Below are 27,192 nucleotides of genomic sequence, written 5' to 3' on the forward strand. Positions count from 1 at the left end.
TTGTCAATGAACTGACATAAAATTATTCATAACATCATCTTATTATTGCTTTCATGTCTGTATGATCAGTAATGATATTCCTTCTTTCATTTCTCATATGGTATTTTGAGTTTTCTCTTTTTCTTTTGATCAATCTAGCTAAAACTTTTACTTACTGATCTTTTCAAAGAACCAGCTTTTGGTGTCATTAATTTTCTCTATTGTTGGTTTATTTCTAGCCTTTCATTATTGATTTGTATAGGCCTGGGAGTGGGTTATGTTGAGTAGGTATGAAATGGGGGGTCTGTAGGGTGGGCCAGGGAGTGAGAGTCTGGAAGAGCAGGGATTCTCACCAGTGTCAAACCCTGTGACACAGGTAAGTTTCACTGCTTTTTCCCTGTGGGATTCCCAAAGCCAAGCCCTTCTATGGATTTTTGTAGTTAGATCACTATAAAAGACAAAAAACAGGCTTCCTCCTATACCATTCCCCTCTCTATTTCCCACAATATCATAAAAGGAAAAGACAAGTGGTCAGGCATATGATAATCGCATGGCTTTTGACACAACAGATACAAGTCTATAGTTCAAAGGTACATCTGATCTGGAAAACCTTTGGCTGTCATAGGCATTTCATTACAGAAGGATGGGAGTGAGCTGGGACAGGGAGGAAAAAGGTAACTAGTTGGATATAGAGTATATTAAATAAGGGGTTAGTGCTAAGGCTGCATGAATGTTGATGAGATAGAAAAGACATGTCTCAAGAGAATATTGTTCCTTACCTTGTTCACAGGATCCCATCTTGGAGCAACAGAAAAGTTAGGGCCAAAAGAAAGTGTAGAGGGGCTGGAAGTAGGGGAAGGCTCATCTCAGGACATACGGCAAGGGCAGGAGTTCCTGTGGTTGCTAGGATGGGACAGCTGGTCCCAGAAAGTCACTTACATATAAATGTAAAAAAAGCACACACACACACCCCCACCCCCCCAAAATAAAAGCTCATGCCCTATATGGTCCTGATATACTTACAAAGCCTCGTGTATACTGATTCAGGCTATCAATTGCTGCAATCTTTGATAATTCTTCTTTTACATATATAGGAGGGGATATATCTGGAAAGCCTTGGCCAAGATTCACAACAGAAGGGTCTGCAGCCAATTTGGTAAATTCAATCCTAAGATTGAAAAAAAAATCAATATTAATAAGTACTACAACTATAAAGTTTGCTTTTTACATCTTATAGGCTTATCACAAAACTGAAAAATAAGACCTAGTTTAGTCCTATAGGTTTAAAAAAAGTGAGTTTCCAACAAATATTTACCACCCACAAAAATGAGTTTACCAAATAGATTGATAGCTGAATTTATGAACCCTTACAAACTCAATTTCCTGCTAGCCACGTTTAAACCATATATATATTTTTTCTCAACAATGCCAGCTGCTGCTAAGTTCTCTTATCAACTATTAGAGAACAGAACTAATAAGAAAAGTTCCTGGACTGGAAGGTAAGTTCCATGAGGGCATCAACATTTGTCCTTTTCTCTGCCATATGTCCAGTGTCCACCATGTATGCTAAATGAACATTCAGTGTATGGATTGCTAACTTCCTTCCATTTTCATTTAATAGATGAATTAAATAAGCACATTTATTTATAGACTGTGGATGAGGCAAAAAAACCTCTCATCTAAAGATATAAAAATATGTAGGAAAACCTCACTAAATTATTATTGTTTGTTCTGAGATACTCACCACACATTTTTGTCAAGTCCTTCAATTCGTTTTGCGTTTGTGAATTTCAATGACATTTTCTGAAATATATAAATATTGAAAGGAATTCAATTGCTTTAGTCAAAATTTTAAAATGCCACTAAATCATGGGTCACTCTTCCTTTTCCCTACTGTTAACATTGTAAATAGTAGTCCTAAAAGATAAATCTTAGACTCCAACACAAAATTCTGAAGAGAAATTCATCTCCTACCTACTACCGAAGATATGGCTGCCTTGCCCAGGCTGGAATGCAGTGGTGCGATCCTGGGTCACTGCAGCCTCAACTGCCCAGCCTTAAGCAATCCTCCTGCCTCAGTCTCCTGAGTAGCTGGGATATAGGCATATCCCACTGTGCCCAGCTATTTTTGTTGTTGTTGTTGTTGTTTGTAGTATTTTTTATAGAGACAGGGTCTTGTGGTGTTGCCCAGGCTGGTCTCAAACTCTTGGCCTCATGTGATCTTCCTACCGTGGTCTCTCATTGGAATTACAGGTGTGAGCTACCATGCTTGGCTGTAAGAAGTGCTTTTTAAAATGAACTTTAGATGTTCATCTCACCTAAGGACAAAAAGTATCACCCTAGCCTAGAAAGCTAATCAGTCTGAAGGCTTGTAGTAGTAAAGAAAACAATAATAATGCAAAAAAAAAGTCAGTTAAAAAAAATCTTAAGCCACACTCTGAAGATCATTTTAGGTAAGATGTACTAAGAGTTTCACAATTAAGTTCCTTGTATGGCATACAGGAAAGACTCAACAAATGGTTTTAAAGCTACTCAGTAAGGGGTTCCATAATTATTGCTAACATTATTGAGTACTGAGCATGTACTAGGTACTGTTCTAAGTGCTTTACATCATTAACTCATTATTAACATATATTTACAAAAACCCTATGTAGTAGTTCTGTTACATAGTTAGCACTATGAGGTACAGAGGTACAGAGAGGTTAAGATCCCACAACTTTTCACATCTGCTCAAGTTTATAAAAGCTATTAACATTTAAACCCAAACAGGTTCAACTCAGGATCTGAACCCAGACAGTCTGACTCCAGAATCCATACTCAGAACTATTATGTAATTTTACACTGTCTTCTACGTAATAAGAACTTCTAAGCTAAGGCTATGGTAGAAAACTATGAGTTAATAATTAGCACATAGCATACAATTTTTTAGTTCTTCAGATTCTAAAATTAAGTTTTATACTATCTCTCAAAAGTATTGAATTAGCTTTGAGTTCATTGTTAACAAGCTGGTAGAAATAAAAAAATGATTGACAGCATTTTTGCAAAGAATTTTCTAATAGAATATTAATGTAATTTTAATTCAATCTGGGAAGAAGATAATGATAATGGTTATTAAATAGACCATTGTTCTCATTCTATTCTAAATAATGGGACCAAGAAAAATACTCTTTTCAGTCTCATATTTTTAATCTTTGAAACTCCAGTGAAGTAAATCACATGAAAATTCTCCAGAGGTTAAAACGCTTGCTGGAATAGCATTATAATTACCCATCTCAACATGATGCCATTCTAGAGACAACAACTGTAGAACTACCAAGTTCCAGCCCGATAGGTAGAAACATATATCTTAACAAATGCTCTTTTCTATCTCTAAAACAATGTCTAAAGCTTCATTCATTCAGTAGTGACCACAAACACAAAGGATGATTGGTACATGAAAGAGTATGATGTGTTGTAGACAATTTAGACACAAAGTCCAACTTTACTTAAAATTAATTAGATAATTGAGGTTGGAATGTACTTTCAGGTTTAACTTTCTTTAAAATTTGTTTCTAGACTGGCCTCTTCTCTCATTGTTCTTCCTGTTTCCTCTTCCCTCCCAATTCTATGCCACACCTATTCTAATGTTTCAAATAGTCCATGTTCTCTCTCATTTCAGTAGTTTTATGTGTGATCTTTCCTCTGCCCAAACACTCTTTCTATACCAATGTTTCTCAATGTCTTTTTTATCATTGCCTATCTAAGGAGGCTTCTTAGGCATTTTTCCTAGTCATCTCCCTTCCGCTCAATTAAATATTAAGAGGAATACGATTTTGTCATATAGAATTGAGCTTCGTTGGTGACAAAAGTGTGATATAGTTAAGATATATCTTGTCTGCCAAGCACCCATTTTCTTCTCCTGGGGGAGCTCATGTCTTTGCTGAGAATGTATGTTCTCTACTCAGTCCAATCCCTGGTTCCCACCACCCCATCCTTGTACTTGGCTAATTCCTACTCCACCTGGCATATGCACTTCTCAAATTCGACTTCATTCCCTCCCGAAAGCCTTCTTTGGTTCCACTAGTCAGGGTCAGGTGCTTCTCCTATGTGTTTTCATTAAATGCAGTACAGCAAATCATCACTTAAAAGTGTCATATAGGTTCTTGGAAACTGTAGCCTTAAACAAAATGATATAGAGCATGACCAATTTTACCATAGGCTAATTGAGATAAATAAGAGTTCAGTTCCTTCGGCATATTTCTGGTCACAAACACATTACTACACTTCTAAATAAAGACTGAAACACTTCTAATATGAAACATTGAAATAAATGTGAGCTATATATACATTTAAGAAAGACTAACAAAAAGTAAGATAATTATTTGCCCAATTATCCCAGTTCAGGATTGCAGTGGCTGGAACCTATCCTGAGAACCAACCCTGGACAGGATGCCATCCCATTGTGGGGTGCACTTGCACCCACCCATACTCACTCAGACTGGGACCATTTAGACACGCCAATTCACCTCATGGACACAGCTTTGGGATGTGGGAGGAAACTGGAGTGCCCAGAGAACACCCAGGCAGATATGAGAAGAATGTGCAAACTCCACATTGACAGTGGTCCTGGCCTGAAATCAATTGTTTTCCTTACCAACATTATAATGAAATGATGTGGAATGAAACATATTCAAGAATCTACTGTCCGTATCTTCCCTTAGACTGAAGCATAGCTTATTCACTGATGTCTGTCTACGTTAGTCAGGGTTCTCCAGAGAAATGGCACCAATAGAACGGGTGAGAGATTTATTTTAAGGAACTGGCTTATGTGTTTGTGGGGGTTGGCAAATCTGAAATCTGCAGAGCAGACTGGAGACTCAGGGAAGAACTGATGCTGCAGCTGGAGTCAGAAGAAATCCCTCTTCCTTGAGGACCTCAGTCTTTTCCTCTTAAGGTCTTCGACTGAATGAAGCCCACCCATATTATGGATGGTAACTGGCTTTACTGAAAGTCTACTGATTTAAATGTTGATCTCATCTAAAATATACCTTCACAGAAATATCTAGACTGGTGTTTGGCAAATATCTGGGTACGATGGCATAGCCAAGGTGACACCATCACAGTGTCCAATATATAGTTCTATGCCTAGCACACAGCAAGTTTTCAATAACTATCTGATGAATGAATTAAAAAATAAAACACCTCACTCACTTTACAGGGGTGAAGTTATGGTATCAGTTAGCTGTGTCAGTCAGCTAAAGTTAATTTATACTTCAGTGATAAATGACCCCCAAAGTCTTGGTCGCCGAAAATCATAAAGGTTTTCTTGTTCATACTGCATATCCACTAAGGTTCAGCTGCTGCCCTGGTCTGTGCCACTGTCATTCTGAGACATAGGCTGATGAAACAGCCTCCATCTGGAACACTGCCTGTTTGAAGGCAGAGGGAAAAACCTCTTAAAAAGTTCTGTTTGGATCCGCAGACATCACTTCTTTTCATATTTTATTGGGCAGAGCAATTTCATGGCTAAGCGTCATGTCAGTGGGGCAAGGAAATGTAACTGTCTAGCAGGGAAGAGCAGCAAATAATTGTGAAAAACAACGTGGTGGAAATGAAGTCTGGAGGTATAATAAGATACGTGGTTGTTACGGGTTGCACTGTGTCCCCGTTAGTTTCATATGTTGGAGTCCTGACTCCCAGTTCCTCAGAATGTAACCTTATGTGGATGTAGGGTTACTGCAGATAAAATTAGTTAAGATGAGGTCATTAGAGTAAACCCTAATCCAATATGACTGATGTTCTTATAAAAAGGGGAGATCTGGACATAGACACAGACACAGTGAGAACCCTGTGTGAAGATGAAGGCACAGACTAAGGTGATGCTCCTACCAGCCAAGGAATGCAGAGATTTCCAGGCAGTCACCAGAAGATAGTGGGGAGGTAGAGAATAATCTTCACAGCCCCCAGAAGGAACTGGCCCTGCTGACACTTATTTCAGACTTTTAGCCTCCCAAACGGTACGGGAATAAACTGTTGTTATTTAAGCCATCTAGTTTGTAGTACTTTGTTAAGGCAACCCGAAGGAACTAACACATTGGTGGAAGTTTACAAGACACTATACGATGTTCAAAGTCACTAAAATTCAGCAGTAGATCCAAGTGCTCACTGTCTAAGTAAGAACTACTTCCCAGAGCAGATCCAGTATCAGGTAATTAAAATAAACCTGGGGCTGGGCTCTGTGCCTCACGCCTGTAATCCCAGCACTTTAGGAGGCTGAGGCAGGAGGATCACCTGAGGTCAGGAGTTCAAGACCAGCCTGGCCAACATGGCAAAACCCTGTCTCTACCAAAAATACAAAAATTAGCCAAGTGTGATGGTGGGCGCCTATAATACCAGCTACTCAGGAGGCTGAGGCAGGAGAATTGCTTGAATCCGGGAGGTGGAGGTTGCAGTGAGCCAAGATCATGCCATCGCAATCCAGCCTGGGCAACAGAGTGAGACTTTGACTCAAAAAAAAAATAAAAAAAAAAAAAATAAAATAAAATAAATCTGGAATCCTATGGGGAATCCATAGGGCATGAGTCCCAGGCAAGTAAGGGAATGTCTATAAGGCTTGTATAATTCCTGGATCAGCTAACCCTGTGACATGACTTTGGCTACCAGGGTGATTAAAGGCCTGTACTTCTATATTATTAAGGCAAAACTACTAGGGAAATCCTAAGTAGCATCTTTAACCTCACTTTTGTTAACTTGAGGCTAAAACAATGAAGTTCTAGAAATTCACCACCAGGTGGCAATCTAGACAAAGATAAGGAAAAGATTGTCTTTAAAAGTTTGAACAGATGAAAAAATCTAGTACTATGTGTTGAACCCATGATCTTAAGACCCTAGTACAACAAAGTTTCAATTGGATATATTTTTAGGACTCTTTCCATAAGACCTGATGCAGGTGGGATGGAACAGGTACAGAAAAAGTTTTCCTAAATGATGGGCTGAAGCTGGGGGAATCGAGGCTGTGGATATCTGTGTAGTATGGGCTGTGAACCAGGTCTTCATCCAGAGATGCCAAGGTCACAGCCAAAAAATTTATATTAGTAACAATAATAATAAGTGCAAGCAATAATAATAAGTGCAAGAAAAGGCCAGAAATATAAAACACAAAGCTAATGGCTGGAGAGGTGAAAACAGAGAATCAGATTTGGGAAGCAGATGGATACCACACTTAAGGACCAGGAAAAGAGCAGAATTGAGTACCCCTTTCTTGAGGGACCTGGATGCTGGGGGGCCCATACTGTTACTGTCTTTTAGATGTACGAAGTAGGGTTTTATAGTTGCAATCCTGTGTCATTTAAAAAATATTTTTCATTGTCTCTTAACAGAGTACTGTATCTTAAGTATTTTATGAATTTCCTGAGTCACAAAAATTTCACTTTTAATTACAATGTATATTTTTGGTTGTTTTTGTATCATATTTTACTCATTCATTCCCCTATTGCTGGGCATTTGTTATTTCCAGTGTTTTGCAATACATTTTGGTGTTTCTATTGTGTATCTGCTATTTTTCCCTTCATTTTAAAGTTTGATGTAGGTGAATGCTCTATTGTAAAAAACTAATTATCACAAGAAAGACAATATCCTCAATATTTTAGTTATCTGGTTCTATCAAACTAAACTTATGAACTTTTGATTTACATTTATCAAAGCTTTACATTATATATACAGCACAGAGTTATGTGCTGCATAAACATGTTTTGGCCAATGACAGACTGCATATATGATGGTGGTCCCTTAAGACCATATGAAGCAGGCCGAGCATGGTGGCTCACACCTGTAATCCCAGCACTTTGGGAGGCCAAGTAGGGCAGATCACCCGAGGTCAGGAGTTAGAGACCAGACCGGCCAACATGGTGAAACTCCGTCTCTACTAAAAATACAAAAATCAGCCAGGTATGGTGGCAAGCGCCTATAGTCCCAGATACTCAGAAGGCTGAGGCAAGACAATCACTTGAACCCAGGAGGCAGAGGTTGCAGTGAGCCAGGATCATGCCACTGTACTCCAGCCTGGGCGACAGAGCGAGACTCAGTCTCAAAAAAAAAAAAAAAAAGACTATATGGAGCTAAAAATTCCTACTTGCCTAGTGGTGTCTAAACATTGTAGCATTGTGGGGCAATGCATTAGTCATGTGTCTGTGATGCTGGTATAAACAAACCTACTGCAGTGCCAGTCATATAAAAGTCTAGAACATACAATTATGTACAGTACATAGTACTTGATATTGATAACAAGCAACTGTGTTACTGGTTTATGTATTTACTATACCATACCTTTTATTGTTATTTTAGAGTGTACCCTTATTCAAAAACAAGTTGACTATAAAACAGCCACAGGCAGGTCCTTCAGGATATTATAGAAGAGGACATTGTTGTCATAGCAGATGACAGCTCCATGCATGTTATTGCCTGAAGACCTTCCAGTGGGACAAGATATGGGTGTAGAACACAGTGTTACTGATGATCCAGTTCACGGGTAGGCCTAGGCTAATGTATGTGTCTTGGTTTTTAACACAAAAAAAGTAAAAAAATGAAATAAAATTTCTAAAAATAGAAAAAAGCTTATAGAATAAGGACATAAAATACCTTAAAATAGTTTGTGTTAAGCTAAGTGTTATTATAAAAGAGTCAAAAATTAAACATTTAAAAAGTTTATAAGGTTTAAAAACGTTATGTATATTTATATTTATGTATATAATATATACATGTATGTATCATATATATGTTACGTATATTTTGATGTTCCAACCATCACAGTGATGACATTTAGTATTCATTCATTCCTTAGCACTTATCCCACTTCATAAGCATTTTTTTTGTTTAAATACAGATCTATCTTAAAAAGAAACTTCATTATGTTCCTTCCTAGCTTTTTTGCCTTTTTTTCCTGCCATAGAATTGTGTTGACTGCTCATGCTTCCATGAGATTTTGTTACTTCTCTGGGTGGAGTTGTCTTTTTTTTTTTTTGAGATAGGGTCTTGCTCTGTCACCCAGGCTGAAGTGCAGTGCCACCATCATAGCTCATTGCAGCCTCAACCTCCTGGCTAAAGCAATCTCCACTTCAGTCTCCCAAGTAGCTGGGATGACAGGCGTGTGCCAGTATGCCTTTTTTTTTTTTGAGACAGTCTTGCTCTGTTGCTCAGGCTGGAGTGCAGTGGTGCAATCATGGCTCACTGCAGCCTCCGCTGCCCAAGTTCAAGTTATCCTCCCACCTCAGCCTCCTGAGTAGTTGAGACTACAGGTGTGTGACACCACACTTGGCTAATTTTCTTCTTCTTCTTATTTTTTATTTTTTGATAGAGATAGAATCTTGCTATGTTGCCTAGCCTGGTCTCAAACTCCTGGGTTCAAGTGATCCTCCTGCCTTGGCCTTTCAAAGTGTTGGGATTACTGGTGTGAGCCTCCATGCCTGACCTTAATTTTTTTTTTTAAACATTCATTTGTAGAGAGGGTCTTGCTTTGCCCAGAACTCGAACTCCTGGCTTTACACCATCTTCTTGGCTTGGCCTCTCAAAGTTCTGGGATTATAGACATGAGCCACCACATCTGGTGGAGTTGTGATTTTTGCTAAAGGGCAGAGTACATGCTTCAGGTTGGATGGTGGGGAAGAGACCAGTGCATAAGATGCCTTTGAAGCTCCAAAGCTAATAGTAATCAGATCTCTTAGTAGCATGAGGCAAACTCAATCTTAAACAGTTTAGGTGAAAAGGGATAATTCATTAGAAAGCTCATGTTACCAAGGGAAAGGCAGAGGTGCAGCCAGGCTGAATGGTAACAGAAACCTTGACTATCACAGGGCTTTGCTTCATCTCCGTTTGTACCCACTCTCTCAGTTTGCATTTCTTTACTTGAGACTAAACAGAGTCACATCTCCCACCTTCACGACCACAGAAGGACTGAGAGATAAACACTCCAAAAATGTTAATGATTATTATTGCTTGACTTAAAAAAAACTGTAAAATCTATATATTATTCAGGGGGCTCAAATATCTCTTAAAAAGTTGCAGATTCTGAGCCATAGAATGAAAGAAAAGTATTTATGAACATGTATCTTACAAAGGACTTTAATAAAGAATATATAAACAATTTTTACAACTCAATCCAATTAAAAGTGGGAAAAGATTTGACAGCCACTTCACAGAAGATATAAAACTGGCCAAAAGGTACCTTAAAAGATGCTCACCAGCATTAGTCACCTGGGAAATGAACATAAAATCACAATGAGATACCACTAGATTCCCATCCGAATGGCCGAAAACTGAGTGTTGGCAGGAATGTTGGGCAGCTGGAAGTCTATATATCCCTGGTGGGAATATAAAAGGGTATAAATAAACCCTTTGGGAAACAGTTTAGCAGTTACTTAAATATTAAACATAAATCTGCCATGCAAGCCAACCATTCTACTCTTAGGTATTTACCCAAGAGATGTGAAAACCTATGTCTACGCAGTGGCTTGTATACAAATGTTCCTAACAGTTTTATTCACAGTAGTCCCAAACTGGAAACAATCCCAAGGTCCATCAACAGGTGAGCAGAAAAACAAGTAATGGCATAGTCACATAATGGGATACTACTCAGCAATAAGAGGAATGAGCTACTGATATACCACGAGCTGGTGAATTTCACATTCATTATGCGTGTGAAAGAAACCATAAACAAAAAAGTACATGCTACCCAATCCCATTTATATAAAATACTAAACAACAACACAAAGAAAACTAATATATGGCAACAAAGACAAATCAGCGGCATGAGGGATGGACTGCAAAGGAACTTGAGGAATCTTTTCGGGGCGATGGAAGTGTTCTGCATGTGGATGGTGACAGTGGCTTCACGGCATATACATCTGTCAAAATAATCATTGAGTTGTAATTCTAAATGGATACAGTTTACTGTAACTTGATAAAGCCATATTTAAAAACCTGCCGGAGTATTCTGAAATCGTGCCCTCTTTCTCCCTCTGGACCAAGCACCCCCTAAGCAAGCTGACTTTAACAAAATTAACTCATAGATTTTGGATGCCTTTTAATGACTCTCCATTCAAAAAACCAGGAAAATTACTTTCTTTTGCCACCAGATGGCAGAGGAAAACAACAGAATGTTCCTATAATGGTGGAAGAAATGAAAGCAAAACTCAAAAGTGGAAATGTAAAGCAGAGAAAGATGACTTGAAGATACATAGAGAAAAAATGCAATTATATTAGACTCAAAAGTGTGTATATTTAACACGAACCCTTTTCTGTAGCTTTTTCTTTTCTTTTGCAGACAGAGTCCCACACTGTCACCCAGGCTAGAGTGCAGTGGCGCAATCTTGGCTCACTGCAACCTCTGCCTCCCAGGCTCAAGCAATTCTTGTCCCTCAGCTACCTGAGTAGCTTGGGTTACAGGCATGCGCCATTACACCCGGCTAATTTTTGTTTTTTTAGTAGAGATGGGATTTTAGCATGTTGGCCATGCTGGTCTCGAACTCCTAGCCTCAAGTGATCCGCCTGCCTTGGCCTCCCAAAGAATTGGGATTATAAGGGTGAGCCACCATGGCTGGCCTTATCTGGAACTTTGAAGCAACATATATTTTGTTCTTTATTTTATTTTATTGTTTATTTATTTATTTTGAGACGGAGTCTCGCTCTGCCTCAGCCTGCCAAAGTGCTGGGATTACAGGCGTGAGCCACCGTGCCTGGCCTAGTTCTTTATTTTATAAAGAATTATTTGTGCCTGAATATGCTGTATCTATTCAACATCCATTGACTGAACAGATCTGTTGAGTGAAAGAGAAGCAATTTAGACTCCCTCTGAGAGATAATATAGCTGGGGAAAAAATCTGTACTTTGATAGAAAACTATACACTGGAGACTTCCAGATGCATAGTTTTCTATTGAAGTACAGTGCCACTATTTTCATGTGCCGCTGCATCGCTCTCTCCCGGGAAAGAACAGGTCCTGTTTCCTCCTGGCAGTGCATGCCCCGCCTGTGTTTGCCCTTCGAGCAGTGACCTTCCCTCCTAGTCTTTATTTATGGTTGTGCCCTTCCTTCTCCTCAGCCCAGAGTGTTCTGTGTGGGGGGTGTTGGGGGTTCACCTGAACACAGAGTGTATTTTCTTATTGAGTCATTGAACCTTCTGCTGTGTGTGTGTATATATAAAGTGCCAGTCTGCAAAAAAAAAAAAAAGAAAAAATGATAAAGGGGATATCACCATCAATCCCATAGAAATACAAACTATCATCAGAGAATTTTGTAAATACCTCTACACAAATAAACTACAAAATCTAGAAGAAATGGATACATTCCTGCACACATACACCCTCCCAAGTCTAAACCAGGAAGAAGTTGAATCCCTGAATAAACCAATAACAAGTTCTGAAATTAAGGCAGTAATTAATAGCCTACCAACCAAAAAAAGCACAGGACCAGATAGATTCACAGCTGAATTCTACCAGAGGTACAAAGGAGCTGGTACCATTCCTTCTGAATCTATTGCAAACAACAGAAAAAGAGAGACTCCTTCCTAACTCATTTCATGGGGCCAGCATCGTCCTGATACCAAAACATGGCAGAGACACAACAAAAAAAGAAAATTTCAGGCCAACATCCCTGATGAACATCAAAGCGAAAATCTTTAATACAATACTGGCAAACTGAATCCAGCAGCACATCAAAAAGCTTATTGACCACGATCAAGTTGGCTTCATCTGTGGGATGCACAGCTGGCTCAACATATGCAAATCAATAAACATAATCCGTCACATAAACAGAACCAATTACAAAAACCACGATTATCTCAATAGATGCATGCAGAAAAGGCCTTCAATAAAATTCATCAATGCTTCATGCTAAAAACTCTCAGGAAATTAGGTATTGATGGAACCTATCTTAAAATAGTAAGAGCTATTTGTGACAAACCCACAGCTAATATCATACTGAATGGGCAAAAGCTGGAAGTATTCCCTTTGAAAACCAGTGCAAGACAAGAATGCCCTCTCTCACAACTCCTATTCAACATAGTATTGGAAGTTCTGGCCAGGACAATCAGGCAAGAGAAAGAAATAAAGGGTATTCAGATAGAAAGAGAGGAAGTCAAATTGTCTCTGTTTGCAGATGACATGAATGTATATTTAGAAAACCTCATCATCTCAGCCCAAAATCTCCTTAAGCTGATAAGCAACTTCAGCAAAGTCTCAGGATATAAAATCAATATGCCAAAATCATAAGCATGCCTGTATACCAATAATAGACAAAAAGAGAGCCAAATCATGAATGAACTCCCATTCACAATTGCTACAAAGAGAATAAAATACCTAGGAATACAACTTACAAGGGATGTGAAGAACCTCTTAAGGGAGAACTACAAAGCACTGCTCAAGGAAATAAGAGAAGACACAAATGGAAAAACATTCCATGCTCATGGATAGGAAGAATCAATATCGTGAAAATGGCCATACCGCCCAAGGTAATTTATAGATTCAATGCTATCCTCATCAAGCTACCATTGACATTCTTCACAGAATTAGAAAAAAACCACTTTAAATTCATATGGAACCAAAAAGGAGCCCGTATAGCCAAGGCAATCCTAAGCAAAAAGAACAAAGCTGGAGGCATCATGTTACCTGATTTCAAACTATACTACAAGGCTATGGTAACCAAAACAGCATGGTACTGGTATCAAAACAGATATATAGACCAATGGAACAGAACAGATGCCTCAGAAATTACAGCACACATCTACAATCATCTGATCTTTGACAAACTGGACAAAAACAAGTAATGGAGAAAGGATTCCCTATTTAATAAATAGTGTTGGGAACACTGGTTAGCCATATGCAGAAAACTGAAACTGGACCCCTTTCTTACACTTTATGCAAAAATGAACTCAAGATAGATTAAAGACTTAAACGTAAGACCTAAAGTTATAAAAACTCTAGAAGAAAACCTAGGCAATACCATTCAGGACATAGGGATGGGCAAAGACTTCATGACTAAAACACCAAAAGCGATGTCAACAAAAGCCAAAATTGACAAATGGGATCTCATTAAACTAAAGAGCTTCTGCATAGCAAAAGAAACTATTAACAGAGTCAACAGGCAACTTACAGAATGGGAGAAAATTTTTGCAATCTAGCCATCCAACAGAGGACTAATATCCAGGATTTACAAAGAACTTAAATTTACAAAAGAAAAACAACCCCATCAAAAAGTGGGCAAAGGATATGAACAGATACTTCTCAAGAGAAGACATTTATGTGGCCAACAAACATGAAAAAAAGCTCATCATAACTGGTCATTAGAGAAATGCAAATCAAAACCACATGAAGATACCCTCTCACACCAGTTAGAATGGCAATCATTAAAAAGTCAGGAAACAGCAGGTGCTGGAGAGGATGTGAAGAAAAAGGAACATTTTTACACTGTTGGTGAAAGTGTAAATTACTTCAACCATTGTGGAAGACAGTATGGCGATTCCTCAAGGATCTAGAACCAGAAATACTATTTGATCCAACAATTCCATTACTGGGTATATACCCAAAGGATTATAAATCACTCTACTATAAAGACTCATGCACTCGTATATTTATTTGCTATTGTTCACAATAGCAAAGATTTGAAACCAACCCAAATGCCCATCAATGATAGTCTGAATAAAGAAAATGTGGCACATATATGCCATGGAATACTATGCAGCCATAAAAAAGGATGAGTTCATGCCCTTTGCAGGGACATGGATGAAGCTGAAAACCATCATTCTCAGCAAACTAACACAAGGACAGAAAAGCAAACACCACATGTTCTCACTCATAAGTGAGAGTTGAACAATGAGAACACATGGACACAGGGAGGGGAACATCACACACCATGGTCTGTCAGGGAGTGGGAGGCTAGGGGAGGGAAAGCATTAGGAAAAATGCCTAACGTAGATGATGGGTTGATAGGTGCAGCAAACCATCATAGCACATGCATACTTATGTAACAAACCTGCACGTATCCCAGAACTTAAAAGTATAATAAATAAAAATTTAAAAAAACCAAAAAAACAAAAAGAACTATGTACTGGTCACAGCACAGCCTTACAGCTGATATTTACAAGGCTAGAATATGTCCTTCAGTTATTCTATGCTTTTATAAATTGAAGCTAAGTGATAGGCATGCAAACTCCAATTCTAGTTTTGATTATCTTCCCTCTACCCTGTGGAAAAACAGTTTTGCCTTCATTTGCAATCCAGTTCCTTTACTACATATAAATTTGTGCTTATTGACTTTCCCTCTGTACTGGTTATCACTTCTGTCTGTTTCCCTCATAACACATGAGTAAAATAAAAGTCTTTAGCACATACTCTGTTTATATTTGTATGAGTCATGATTTAACCTTTTTCTGAAAATTATCTTTTTTTAACAGTTACTTTAAAGAAACAAGCTTACTGCAAACAAGGATTTCTCTAAATCCAAGAGCTGAGAACATATGTAAATACATGGCTGGAATGCCAGGAAATGGAGTCAGGTCAAGCCAAGAACAAAAAGCCTGATTTGTTCTCATAAAAAAATTGGTTTCAAGCCAAGACCTTGGAGGAGTAAGTGAAGGGAGGGTGTGAGTATTGTCCTCATGCATATCAATAGGCCTGGGCCCCTTCTGCCTGCCTATACTGTGTAATCTCAGCACCCCCAATCACAGCTATAATTAAATCGGAGTTGGACAGAATCAGGCTGAACCAATCAGGACAACTGGAAGTTTGGGTTTGAGACTGAGAAACAGGTTTCTGCTGGGCACTTGCACCAGGAAGATTGGCAAGTTTGAATCTGGACATGTCTGCGCTCAGTCTCTCACACACATGCCATGTTCTGTGCCAAAAATACACTTACATCCTAAGTATATTGATATTGTTCAAGGTTGTTTAATGCGAAGAGTTTTCAAGCCAGATCTTAGTTCAAAATTAAACATCAAAACTCCTACTGTGTGAAGTAGGCAGGTTACCTGACGTCTCTGAAATTCAGTTTCCTCATTTGTTAAGCAGGAAAATGAATACCTGCCCCATATAAGTGCTATGGCAATTAAATGAGGCAAAGCCGTAAGAGGAAAAACATAGTTCATGGCACACAATATATATACACTCCAAAACCAGTGCCCACTCAGAAAATAGAAGAGATCTCTCAGATACAAGTAGGATGAGTAACTTTGCAGTAAAGGAGGCAAAGATGTAGGGTATGGACTAAATATACAAAAGGTAATACTTTCACATCAAAAGAGAGGATTGGGCTGGATGTGGTGACTCATGCCTGTAACCTCAGCACTTTGGGAGGCTAATGAGGGTAGATCACTTGAGCCCAGCAGTTTGAGACTAGCCTGGCCAATACGGCGAAACCCCATCTTTACAAAAATACAAAAACTAGCTGGGAGTGGTGGCGGGTATCTGTAGTCCCAGCTATTCGGGAGGCTGAGGCAGGAGAATCGCTTGAACCCGGGAGGCAGAGGCTGTAGTGAGCCGAGATCACGCCACTCCAGCCTGGGCAACAAGAGGGAGACTGCTGGGGGCGGGGGGAGAGAGTTGATTTCTTTAAGGAAGGACAGACCTAAAGAAAAGGTTTTGTCCAGTGTTGCTTTTGTGCTTCTCTGGTGGACATTTAAATTTTAGAAGCCCTTTTAAAAAAATTAATAGACTATTTTTTACAGCAGTTTTAGGTTCAAGGCAAAATTGAACAGAAAGGGAGTTTCCACATACTCCCTTGACAACCCCTCTATCACATGCCACTCTTTGTTAGACTAATCTTCATTTCAGGTTTAGTCCTTCAGACTGAATTTTTTTTTTTGAGACGGAGTCTCACGCTGTCACTCAGGCTGGAGTGCAGTAGTGCAATCTCAACTCACTGCAACTTCTGCTTCCTATGCTCAAGTGATACTTCTGCCACAGCCTCCCTAGTAGCTGGGATCACAGGCGTCCACTACCACACCTGGCTAATTTTTGTATTTGTAGTAGAGATGGGGTTTCACCATGTTGGCTGGGCTGGTCTTAAACTCCTGACCTCAGGTGATCTGCCTGCCTCAGCCTTGCAAACTGCTGGGATTACAGGATTACAGGCGTGAGCTACCACACCCGGCTGAGATTGCAATTTGTAACCCCTCCCCTCCCCCTTCCCCTTTCCTTCTTCCCCTTCCCTTCTTTCCTTCTTTCCTTCCCTCCCTTCCCATCCCCTCCCTTCCCTTCCTCTTGTTAAACAGCAGTACACTTTTTCCCTCCCTTCCTCTCTCCCTCCCGGGAGACTGGAGAACAGTGGTGCAAACATGGCTCACTACAGCCTTGACTTCCTAGGCTCAGGTGATTCCCCCATCGCAGCCTCACAAGTAGCTGGGACTACAGGTGTGTACCCAGCTAATTTTTTGTATGTTTACTAGAGATGGGGTTTTGCTATATTGCCCAGGCTGGTCTTGAACTCCTGGTCTGAAGCAATCCACTGGCCGCAGCCTCCCAAAGTGTGAGCCACCATGCCCGCCTACATTTTTCTTTTAGCATTCAAAACATTCTTTAAAATTAGAGAAGTAGTAAGTAAAATATTTTTGTAAAAAAGCAAGTAATACAAGAAAGTACAGCACATCCTCCATTCTTATTCCCTTCCTTGAAGGTAACCTTCCCAGCAGGTTTTCAATGACATTAAGGATGATGTAGATGAAATGAACATTCTAAGTAGCTTTACAGGAAATTATATGGCTGGTTCTGACAAGTCTTTCTTGATTTAAACATCACTTTTGCAACACTGGCCGGTCTTTTTTTTCATTTGCCCATCAATAGGAAGAATATTTATCCCTTTATCCCTGTGTGACTATTTTAAATGCAAAGCCTCTGATGATGTGTAGACACTTTTCCAATGTAGTTAAAATGGTACAAACACTTTTGCAGTTACTGAAAAATTAAACATAAAGCTACGATGCAATCCAACCATTCCACTGCTAGGTATGGGGAGGATTTAGTGCTATCGCAAATAGTCCACAAGTTTGAATAATGCATTGCCAGTGGTTCTTGCCTGGTACAGACATCAGAATCACCTGGAAAGATTTTTCAAAATACATTCCAGATATACAGAATCAGAACAGCTCATGATGGGCCTGGCATACGCAGTCTAATAAAAGTTCCACAAAGGATGATTCTGCACACAAACACCCATTTAGTGCCTTGGCTTCATATGGTCACCTTGGGTAAGCACACCCACTCCCTTGGCTTTAGCCAACTTCTATGTTGGGAGAGGGCCTGAAGAAAGGTGGTCATGGTGGCATTAAAGTAGAGAGAGAGAATTCAAGACAGTTATGAATATGTACAATAACTTATCTGTAAGTAAGCAATACCTACAGCAGAAGTAGAGAATCCGAGGATTTTGGAAGAAGAAATTGTCTTCAAGAATTCTGCTCTCCCGCTAAGAAAGCAGAGGCTCCTCTGGGCCAAAAACATCCTACAAAATAAAAGAAAAATTGAGAAGAGGAATAAACATATGATAGGTACATCACTATCAGACACTTACAGCTAGCTGATATATCATAAGCTTACGTAAAATCCAAGTAAACATTTTTGATAAGTGAGCTTGCTTTCTTTCAAGTGTTCTTTCTATGATACAATCTCTCATCACTGGAAGCATTCTAATAAATGTATTCTTCCTTATATAAATTTATATTCACATCATTTTAAACTAGAGAGCTGTAAGAATATTCTTAATTCAAAGAATAAGGCTTTCAGTCAAGAGCATTAAATTTCAGTAAGTGAAAGTTCCATTTCTAAGAGCTATAAAATCCAGAGTATTTTAATCTAGGAACTACTCAAATTTCAGAATTCTCTGGATAACAGTCACTAGTAAAAGCACAATTTGTAACAGTAAATTAAAGTTGTTAGAAACAGGTTATTTAAAAAGTTGTTTGAAAAGATGAATGATAGCAGGTCCTTGATAAATATAAAGAACCTATGAGTGACTCTTAGGTTATGCTGAGGGGGTACCTCCTCCAAAAATTCCAGCAAGCCATTTTAGTAGATTCCAGAGGCATGATAGGCATACATTCTGAATTGCTTCTCTACCTGTAAGGAAATTGATATCCGTCATGGGTAAATGAAAGATCAAGGCAATGAAACTATTAAAATATTGCCACTTAGAAGTGGAAAGAAAACCCAGCTTTCTAAAAACATTTAGGCAAATAGAAATTTCTCTCAAGTCTACAGTATAAGGCTGCTGTATCAGTGGATGGCATTTCAGCTAAGTTATCAAATCTTAGAGAAAAAGACACTTAGTCTGTGGATTTAAAAGGGCCACTGAAGCTAGCTATAATCTAGCTTCAGGTTACCAAAATGTTAAGGTTTTTCACTTCAGCTGTGAAAAACCATATACTAGATGTTTATTAAAAAGTAGAATATAGGCCAGGCATGGTGGCTCATATCTGTAATCCCAGCATTTTGGGAGGCTGAGGTGGGTGGATCACTTAAGGCCAGGTGTTTGAGACCAGCTTGGCCAACATGGCAAAAACCTGTCTCTACAAAAAAAAAAACACAAAAAACAAAAAACAAAAACCCCGAGAAACATTAGCAGGATGTTGTGGCGCACACCTGCGAACCTAGCTACTCTGGGGGCTAAGGCAGGAGAATCGCTTGAACTGGAGGGTGGAGGTTGCAGTGAGCCAAGATGGTGCCACTGCACTCCATCTTGGGTGACAGGGTGAGACTGTCTCAAAAAAAAAAAAAAAAGAAAGAAAGAAAGAAAGAAAGAAAAAATGTAGAATATAGAATCCTGGCCAGTCACGGTGGCTCGGGCCTGTAATTCCAGCAATTTGGGAGGCCAAGGCAGGTGGATCACTTGAGCATAGGAGTTTGAGACCAGCCTGGCCAACATGGCCAAACCCCGTCTCTACAAAAAAATAAAAAGTTAGCCAGGTGTGGTGGTGGGCACCTAAAATTCCAGCTACTCAGGAGGCTGAGACAAGAGAACTCCTTGAACTCAGAAGGCAGAGGTTGCAGTTAGCTGAGATTGCACCACTGCACTCCAGCCTGGGTGACAGAGTGAAACTCTTGTCTCTGAAAAAAAAATCCTGCTCTTGTGTATAAAATCTCAGTTTAGATGACTGCAACTAAAAAGACCTTTCCTTGCCATGTAATCTATAACAGCCTCTCAGCCATTCTACATCACACCAGCCTATTACTTTATTATTAATTCTCTACAAAGTGTTTTCTGATTTGTCTGTTTGGCTGGTCATTTATTTACTGATTAAAGTAAATTATAAGCTCATGAGCAGGGACCTGGTATTTAAGTTCACCACTGTATCCTCTGGCATTACAGCAGGCACTTGATAATAACTGTTGAGTAACAAAATAGAACATAAAATCACATTATAAACTAATGATTTAAGTGGGCTATTTATGAGAAGAACTCTTTTATGAAATATTGATTCCTTTTGTAAAGTAAGTAGCTACCCTTTGTATTTTATGTCTTTTAAGTTTTCTTAAACCAAGACATGCTAACTTTTTAAAATAATTATTAAAGTTCTGGGGTACATGTTTGTTACATAGGTATACACGTGCCATGGTGGTTTGCTGCATCTGTCACTCCATCATCTACATTAAGTATTTCTCCTAATGCTATTCCATCCCTAGCCTGCCACCCCCTGCTATCCCTCCCCTAACCCCCCACTCCCTGACAGGCCCTGGTGTGTGATGTTCCCCTCCCTGTGTCCATGTGTTCTCATTGTTCAACACCCACTTATAAGAACATGCAGTGTTGGATTTTCTGTTCTTGTGCTAGTTTGCTGAGAATGATGGTTTCCAGCTTTATCCATGCCCCTGCAAAGGAAATGAACTCATCCTTTTCTCATGGCTGAAGTATTCCATGGTGTTTATGTGCCACATTTTCTTTAGTCTATCATTGACGGGTATTTGGGTTGGTGTCAAGTCTTTGCTATTGTGAACAGTGCTGCAATAAATATATGTGTGCCTGTGTCTTTGTAACAGAATGATTTATAATCCTTTGGGTATATACCCAGTAACGGGATTGCTGGGTCAAATGGTATTTCTAGTTATAGATCCTTGAGGAATCGCCACACTGTTTTCTACAATGGTTGAACTAATACTCTCAGCAACAGTGTAACAGTGTTCCTATTTCTCCACATCCTCTCCAGCATCTGTTGTCTCCTGATTTTTTAATGATTGCCATTCTAATTGGCATGAGATGGTATCTCAATGTGGTTTTGATTTGCATTTCTCTAATGACCAGTGATGATGAACTTTTTTCATGTTTGTTGGCTGTGTAAATGTCTTCTTTTGAGAAGTGTCTGTTCATATCCTTTGCCCACTTTTTTATGGGGTTGTTTTTTTCTTGCAAATTTGTTTAAGCTCTTTGTAGATTCTAGATATTAGCCCTTTGTCAGATGGGTAGATTGCCAAACATTTTTCCATTCTGTTGATTGCTGGTTCACTCTAATGATAGTTTCTTTTGCTGTGCAGAAGGTCTTTAGTTTAATTAGATCCCATCTGTTTATTTTGGCATTTGTTGCCATTGCTTTTGGTGTTTTAGTCATGAAGTCCTTGCTCAAAGACAGGCTAATTCTCATGGTACTAACTCCTGTGTTCAGGAAAGTAAGTAGTTACCCATTGTATTTTATGTCTTTCAATTTTAAGTTTTCTTAAATCAAGACATGCTTACTCTTGTGGTACTAATTCCTATGTTCTGGAATAAAATACTAACTCAATTAGACAGATGGGATAATTTTCAGGAAAAGTATTACAAAACAACAGGAACTATATTGAAGAATCATCATCACAAAGTTCTTTGACTTAGGACAATATTTTTTTTTCATCAAATAGATGTCCATTTATTTAAGTTCAGCGTGATTCTTCAGGTATTCGAGCAAAGTATAAACAAAATGCTTTCTTGTAAATGGACAAATGAGAGAAGAAACCTCTTTTAACTTCTTGAGATAAACAGGGGTGGGGGGTTGGAGGGGGCAGAATGGAGAGGAGGAGAAATTACTAAAAATCAGGATACCTGGATTCTAGTCCTCGTCTTGATATTTTAAAAAGGTGTGCACAGAGCTAGAGTTGTTTGTTACACTGGAATTGAGGACTTTAGAAATTTAGGATTATTTACAGGTCAAAGAAGAGGTGAGAAGAAAGCATGAAACTCCATGTCAAGGTTAGGTGTTGAAAGTAAACTAGAGCACGCCTGTTCAGAGTGGTGCCTGAGGTGATGCTGAGCCATGCAGTGGGGAGCTGCCTTAGGTGGTACTTAATTTAAAATATGTTTTTCTTCTATATTTTTTCTACTTTCAATCAATTTTTTTCCCTTTTCATCCGAGATCCATAATTCCATCAATTGTCCTCTTTCTGGTTCCCCTGATAGCTGACAACACTGTGATAACATTGTAACAGACAAAACCTCAGAGGCAGCAGGGTGTGGAGAAATGAGTTTACTAGTGTTATGGGTTAAATTGTATTTCCCCCACCCCAAAGAGCCAAAGAGGAAGTGCTAACCCCCACCCACTATTTCAGAATGTGACTTTATTTCAAAGTAGGGTTGTTGCAGATAAAATTAGGGTGAGATCATACTGTTATACTGGGGTGGGGTGGGCTGCTGATCCAATGATTGGGGTCCTTATAAGAAGAGAGCCACGGTAGGGTACGGTGGCTCACGCCTGTAATCTCAGCACCTTGGAGGCTGAGGCCAGTGGATCATGAGGTCAGGAGTTCAAGACCAGCCTGGCCAACATGGTGAAACTCCATCTCTACTGAAAATACACAAATTAGCCAGGCGTGGTGGCATGCACCTGTAGTCCCAGCTGCTTGGGAGGCTGAGGCAGGAGAATCGCTTGAACTCAGGAGGTGGAGGTTGCAACGAGCTGAGATGGCACCACTGCACTCTAGCCTGGGCGACAGAGCGAGACCCTGCCTCAAAAAAAAAAAAAAAAAAAAAAAAAGAGCCACATACAGACAGAGACACAAAGGAAGAACAATGTGTGATGATGAAGGAAGAGATTGGAGTTATGCAGCTGCAAGCCTAAGATGGCCAGCAAACCACCAGAAGCTAAGAAGAGGCAAGGAAGGATTCCCCAATAGATTTCAGAAAGAGTGTGGCCTTGCTGACATCTTGATTGTAAACGTCAAGCCACTAGAACTGTGAGAAAACAGAATTCTGTTGTTTTAAGCCACCCAGTTTGTAGAACGTGTTATAGCAGTCCCAGGAAAATAATATATCTAGTATCATATATTTAATAAATGGGGCCCAGATTTAAATTCAGGTTTCTTTGACTGCATGAAAATAAAATAAAATAAAATAAACCCCAACCCTGTAAGAACAATAGTAAAGAAAAATTAGAGCATGTAGTTAATAAGAAACTCAATAGAACTTCTACATAAAATGCTAACAAATCAAATCCAGTAGTATACAAGGAGGATAATACATCATGACCAAGGGGGGTTGGATTTATATAAGAAACCTATTAATGTGATTCACTACATTAAGAGATTAAAGCAGAATTCAATCTTAAAAAAAAAGTTTCTCTCTGAGGTCAAGTTACGAACTTTTGCTGGACCTTGGTTTCTCTATTTTTCACAATAGATGAATAAATAAGGTTTGAGTTAAAGCAAGCAGGTAGAGGGAACCCTCTAAGGACATAAAGATACAATGGAATTTGCTGATTATGGAGGAGCTGTCCCAAAAGACACAGTTGAAAATTTGTGTATTTTTAATAGAGACAGGGTTTCACCATGTAGGCCAGGCTGGTTTCAAACTCCTGGCCTCAAGCAATCTGCCCGCCTCCACCTCCAAAACTGCTGGGATTATAGGCGTGAGCCACTGCGACCAGCCCTATCCTTTCAATTTGCTTAATTATTCCAACTATCAGTATTCTTAATTATCATCAACATCTACAGGATGCTGCCCCTACTTTTTCCAATCAGTCCCTGTCTTCCTTTATTTCCCAGTGTGGACAGTTCCACCACTTCAATAATGCTCTTGACAATGCCTTAACCATTCTTGCCTGTCTTTTCACTTGTCTGTAAAACCCTATTCCTGGATGAACCCGACTACAGTGCCTGCTTTTCCTATGGCCCCTGCAGCTGTGGACTCCTGGAGAAAGTCCCACGGGATATTGCTTTCAACACAGGTTTGTGGTTATCAATCTCAAATTGACCCCCAAAACTCTGCCATACTTCTGCTTTATTTTGTAGGCAATACTTGTCTCCCATAATCCAAAATGATTATTTAAATTTTTCCCACACTCCTTTAAACTAACTCCCTCTACCTTCCTCCTCAGTCCAAGCAGATTGCACTCTCGACTTTCCCAAAGCTAAAAATTCCTTGTTTCTTCCTTCCCATTATAAAAAGGGAAATTAGCCACCTTCAAAAGCGTAGTCTTTTCTCCACGACTTAGATCTCATTCCCTCTACAGAGACCTTGCTCCACTGATTATTACCTCTTTTCTCCTGCATATTAAACTTGCCTTGTTTAAGTCTCTCCCAGTTAAAAAACATAAAAACAAACAAGCAAACAAAAAACACAAAAAATAAAACTCTTGACTCTACCATCTCCCTGTTGCTCATTTTACTAGCTGTCTCCTATTCCTAAATCTATGCTCCTCAACTCAGTGCAATCTGACTTTTGCACCCATTACTCCATAGTGGAAACTCTTGCTAAAGTCAGTTTTGACCTTTATATTGTTAAATCCAGTGGACATTTTGCAATTCTCACTTTCCTAGAGCTCTCTGCAGCTTTAGATACTGGTGGGCAAGCCCTCTCTCCCCTGAGAAACACCATATCCCTCTCATTTCCCTCCTACCTCTCCCACAATCCACCACTGAATGATGGAATTCCAAGACCTAGACTTAGGCTCTCTTTCCATCTAACCTATGACTCTCTCGCTAGGTAATCTCACTGTGGGAACATAGGTGAAACATAGGTGAAAAAATGGCTCCCAAGAAATCTAAGCAGGTTGACAAATGCAGATTCAGAACCTTTGAATCAAGCTATTTTTTTATCTGCATTTTATTAAGTAAACACATTTTGAGCAGCATTTTCTAATGCAATCAACACTGCATATATATATATATACACACACACACACATACATATTTTCACCAAATAAGTGAGATAAATATATTAAATTTAGATGTCATAGAAAAGTTGGAGAAAATAAATAAAAAGGTATATGGCTCTTAATTCTAAACAATATTTTCATTATATTTTTCTAGTTTCTCCCTAAAAACAATTTCTGTGAAGAAAACCAGGCAACTTATGAATCAAGATGATCTACGTAATCTAATTATAGCATATTATGCATAAAGTCCATATTCAAAAATGTACGATCAATAGAAATTACATTGTTCATTTATTATCAATGAGTTAGACTGTTTAAATGAAAATTCAGAACGTACGCTTGGCAGATTTGGGGTGGCCTGAAGCCGAGAAAGCTGGTGAAATTTTGGGGGCCGAATACAAGGCTAAAAGGCAGACAAGGCAGTCAAAATAAATCTTTAGAAGCTTAAAGCTCTAGACTTAAATCCAAATTATCCAATTTTACTTTACACATGGGGAGGAGAGGAAGAGATTTAATTTGACAAAGCCCAGAACATCTGGGTTAACTGGAAGTTCAAGCAAGATTAACACGAGGCAGAAGGAGCTACAGCTAATAATGCACCGCCCACACTGTTACGAGTCCAACCACGGGAAAGGTGATTTTCCTTTCATAATTCTACCTTGTTAGGTTGCTTCTAGAATGTTTATAAGTTTCACTGATACAACATAGGGCATCTAGGCAGTGAACAAAGTACTGGATGGGGGAGTACAGTGGAAGAATGAGCTTCAAAGCCACGTCTTTAGAACAAGAGCGGAAAGAATTAGCCAAAGTTGTTCAGCACATGATTTAAGGAGACACAAGCCTGAAACTGCTGGAAAGCTGTTCTGTGAAAATGGGATTCGTTTAACTATAAACCTCTCCAGAGGGGAGCATTGCGGCTGCCTGGGTGCATAGTAGGAATTTGGTTTTAGCACCCGAGGTCAGACTTGCTAAGGGCTGACCTGCAGCCCCAGTCCAGGTGGCCGCCGAGGAGCCACGCGCGTGGGAGGAGCGGAGGATTTCTGCGCCACTCGACTCCAAAAGCAACAGACTTGACTACTTTTCTTTTTTACCTACAGATGTTGGATTCCGCTAAGCTTCATTTATGAGGCAACCTGTCAGCCTTGGTTTCCTTTTGGATTTTTAAATTAAGAGTCTGGAAGTCACCCTCCCAGACTGCCTTCTAAAAGCCCAAACAGCGAACTCAAGAGTAAAAGCGGCAAGACGGTGGCCGGGGTCTCGGGGATCCCCCTTGGAGGCCAGCCACCTCGGCGCCTTTCCCTCAAACTGTTAATCCAGGGCCGACTCCCCGCAGTCGCCCCCGCAGGCGGCCCCGGCGGGGCTCCGGAAGAGCAGTCCGGCCTCCGTCCCCGAGCCCCGCACGCCGGGACGACCCTCGTCAGTCCGCACGGAAGCGCCCGCCCTACTCACCTACCAGGCGCGGGAAACTCGCCACTCCAGGCTCAAGTCCCGCCTGGGCTTGAGGGCCCGGCAGGGCGGGGTTCGGACGCGGGGGGCGGAGCCGGGACAGGGATTGACTCTGAGGTTTGCGCTCAGTGCGCGCTTTGGCGAAGGGGTCGGCCGGGATCTCTGGACAGGATGAGACTGGCTGAGGGGTGTTTTTTTTTTTGGGAGGGGAGGGGCGGGATTTCGGGGGTCCCGGGCTGGTGGGAACAAGGGGGCGGGGAGGGGGGCCGAGCCTGATGTGGCACGGGATTGGCTGTGGATTTGTGACTCAGGGCGCGCCTAGGCTGTGGGGCCCGCCGCGGTCGCAGACTGGATGGAAATGGAGCAGGGAGAGAGGTAGGCCGTGGGTTGGGCCTTAGGGAGGAAGGGGACAGGATGGAGGCGGGCCTGGACGTGGCCGGGGATTGGCTGTGGGTACGCATTGGCTGTGGAGTCCGCCGGGATCACGCGCAGGTTCTGGCAGGCGGCGGTGCGGGAATGCAGTTAGGCGGGCGGGACTTGCAAATGGATATGGAATTTAGGCCCAGGGCTCAAATTGGATGCATGCGGCTGATTGGGTTGGGGCAGGTTATAGGACGTGGACTTGTGTGCAAGAATGGGCAAGCTATGGGGCCGCTGGGCTTGTACAAGTGGAGGGGTCGGGTTAGAATAACTTTGCAAG

The 27,192-nt window shown here is 40.2% G+C and overlaps 1 protein-coding gene across 5 annotated transcripts in view; it reads right to left on the reverse strand.

Annotated features, from left to right (window-relative positions):
- Positions 1-26,614, reverse strand: part of KYAT3 (kynurenine aminotransferase 3) — a 67,809-nt gene extending 41,195 nt beyond the window's left edge. The window contains exons 1-6 of one of the 5 annotated variants that reach the window (XM_012464808.2): positions 26,496-26,546; positions 18,973-19,050; positions 18,337-18,436; positions 10,194-10,313; positions 1,724-1,782; positions 1,003-1,147 (exon numbers count right to left, since the gene is read on the reverse strand). In XM_012464808.2, coding sequence (XP_012320231.2) covers positions 1,003-1,147; positions 1,724-1,782; positions 10,194-10,199 — 210 coding nt within the window. In that variant the 5' untranslated portion in view covers positions 10,200-10,313; positions 18,337-18,436; positions 18,973-19,050; positions 26,496-26,546. Of the gene's footprint in view, positions 1-1,002; positions 1,148-1,723; positions 1,783-10,193; positions 10,314-18,336; positions 18,437-18,972; positions 19,051-26,495 lie in introns of all 5 variants that reach the window. The other 4 variants (XM_012464805.3, XM_064372597.1, XM_012464806.2 and 1 more) reach the window with 4 other exon arrangements.
- Positions 26,615-27,192: the final 578 nt, after the last annotated feature.

Source organism: Aotus nancymaae, unplaced genomic scaffold, assembly GCF_030222135.1.
Source record: "Aotus nancymaae isolate 86718 unplaced genomic scaffold, 86718_ANA_hifiasm-v0.15.2.pri h1tg000007l, whole genome shotgun sequence".
Taxonomy (NCBI): Eukaryota; Metazoa; Chordata; class Mammalia; order Primates; family Aotidae; genus Aotus; species Aotus nancymaae.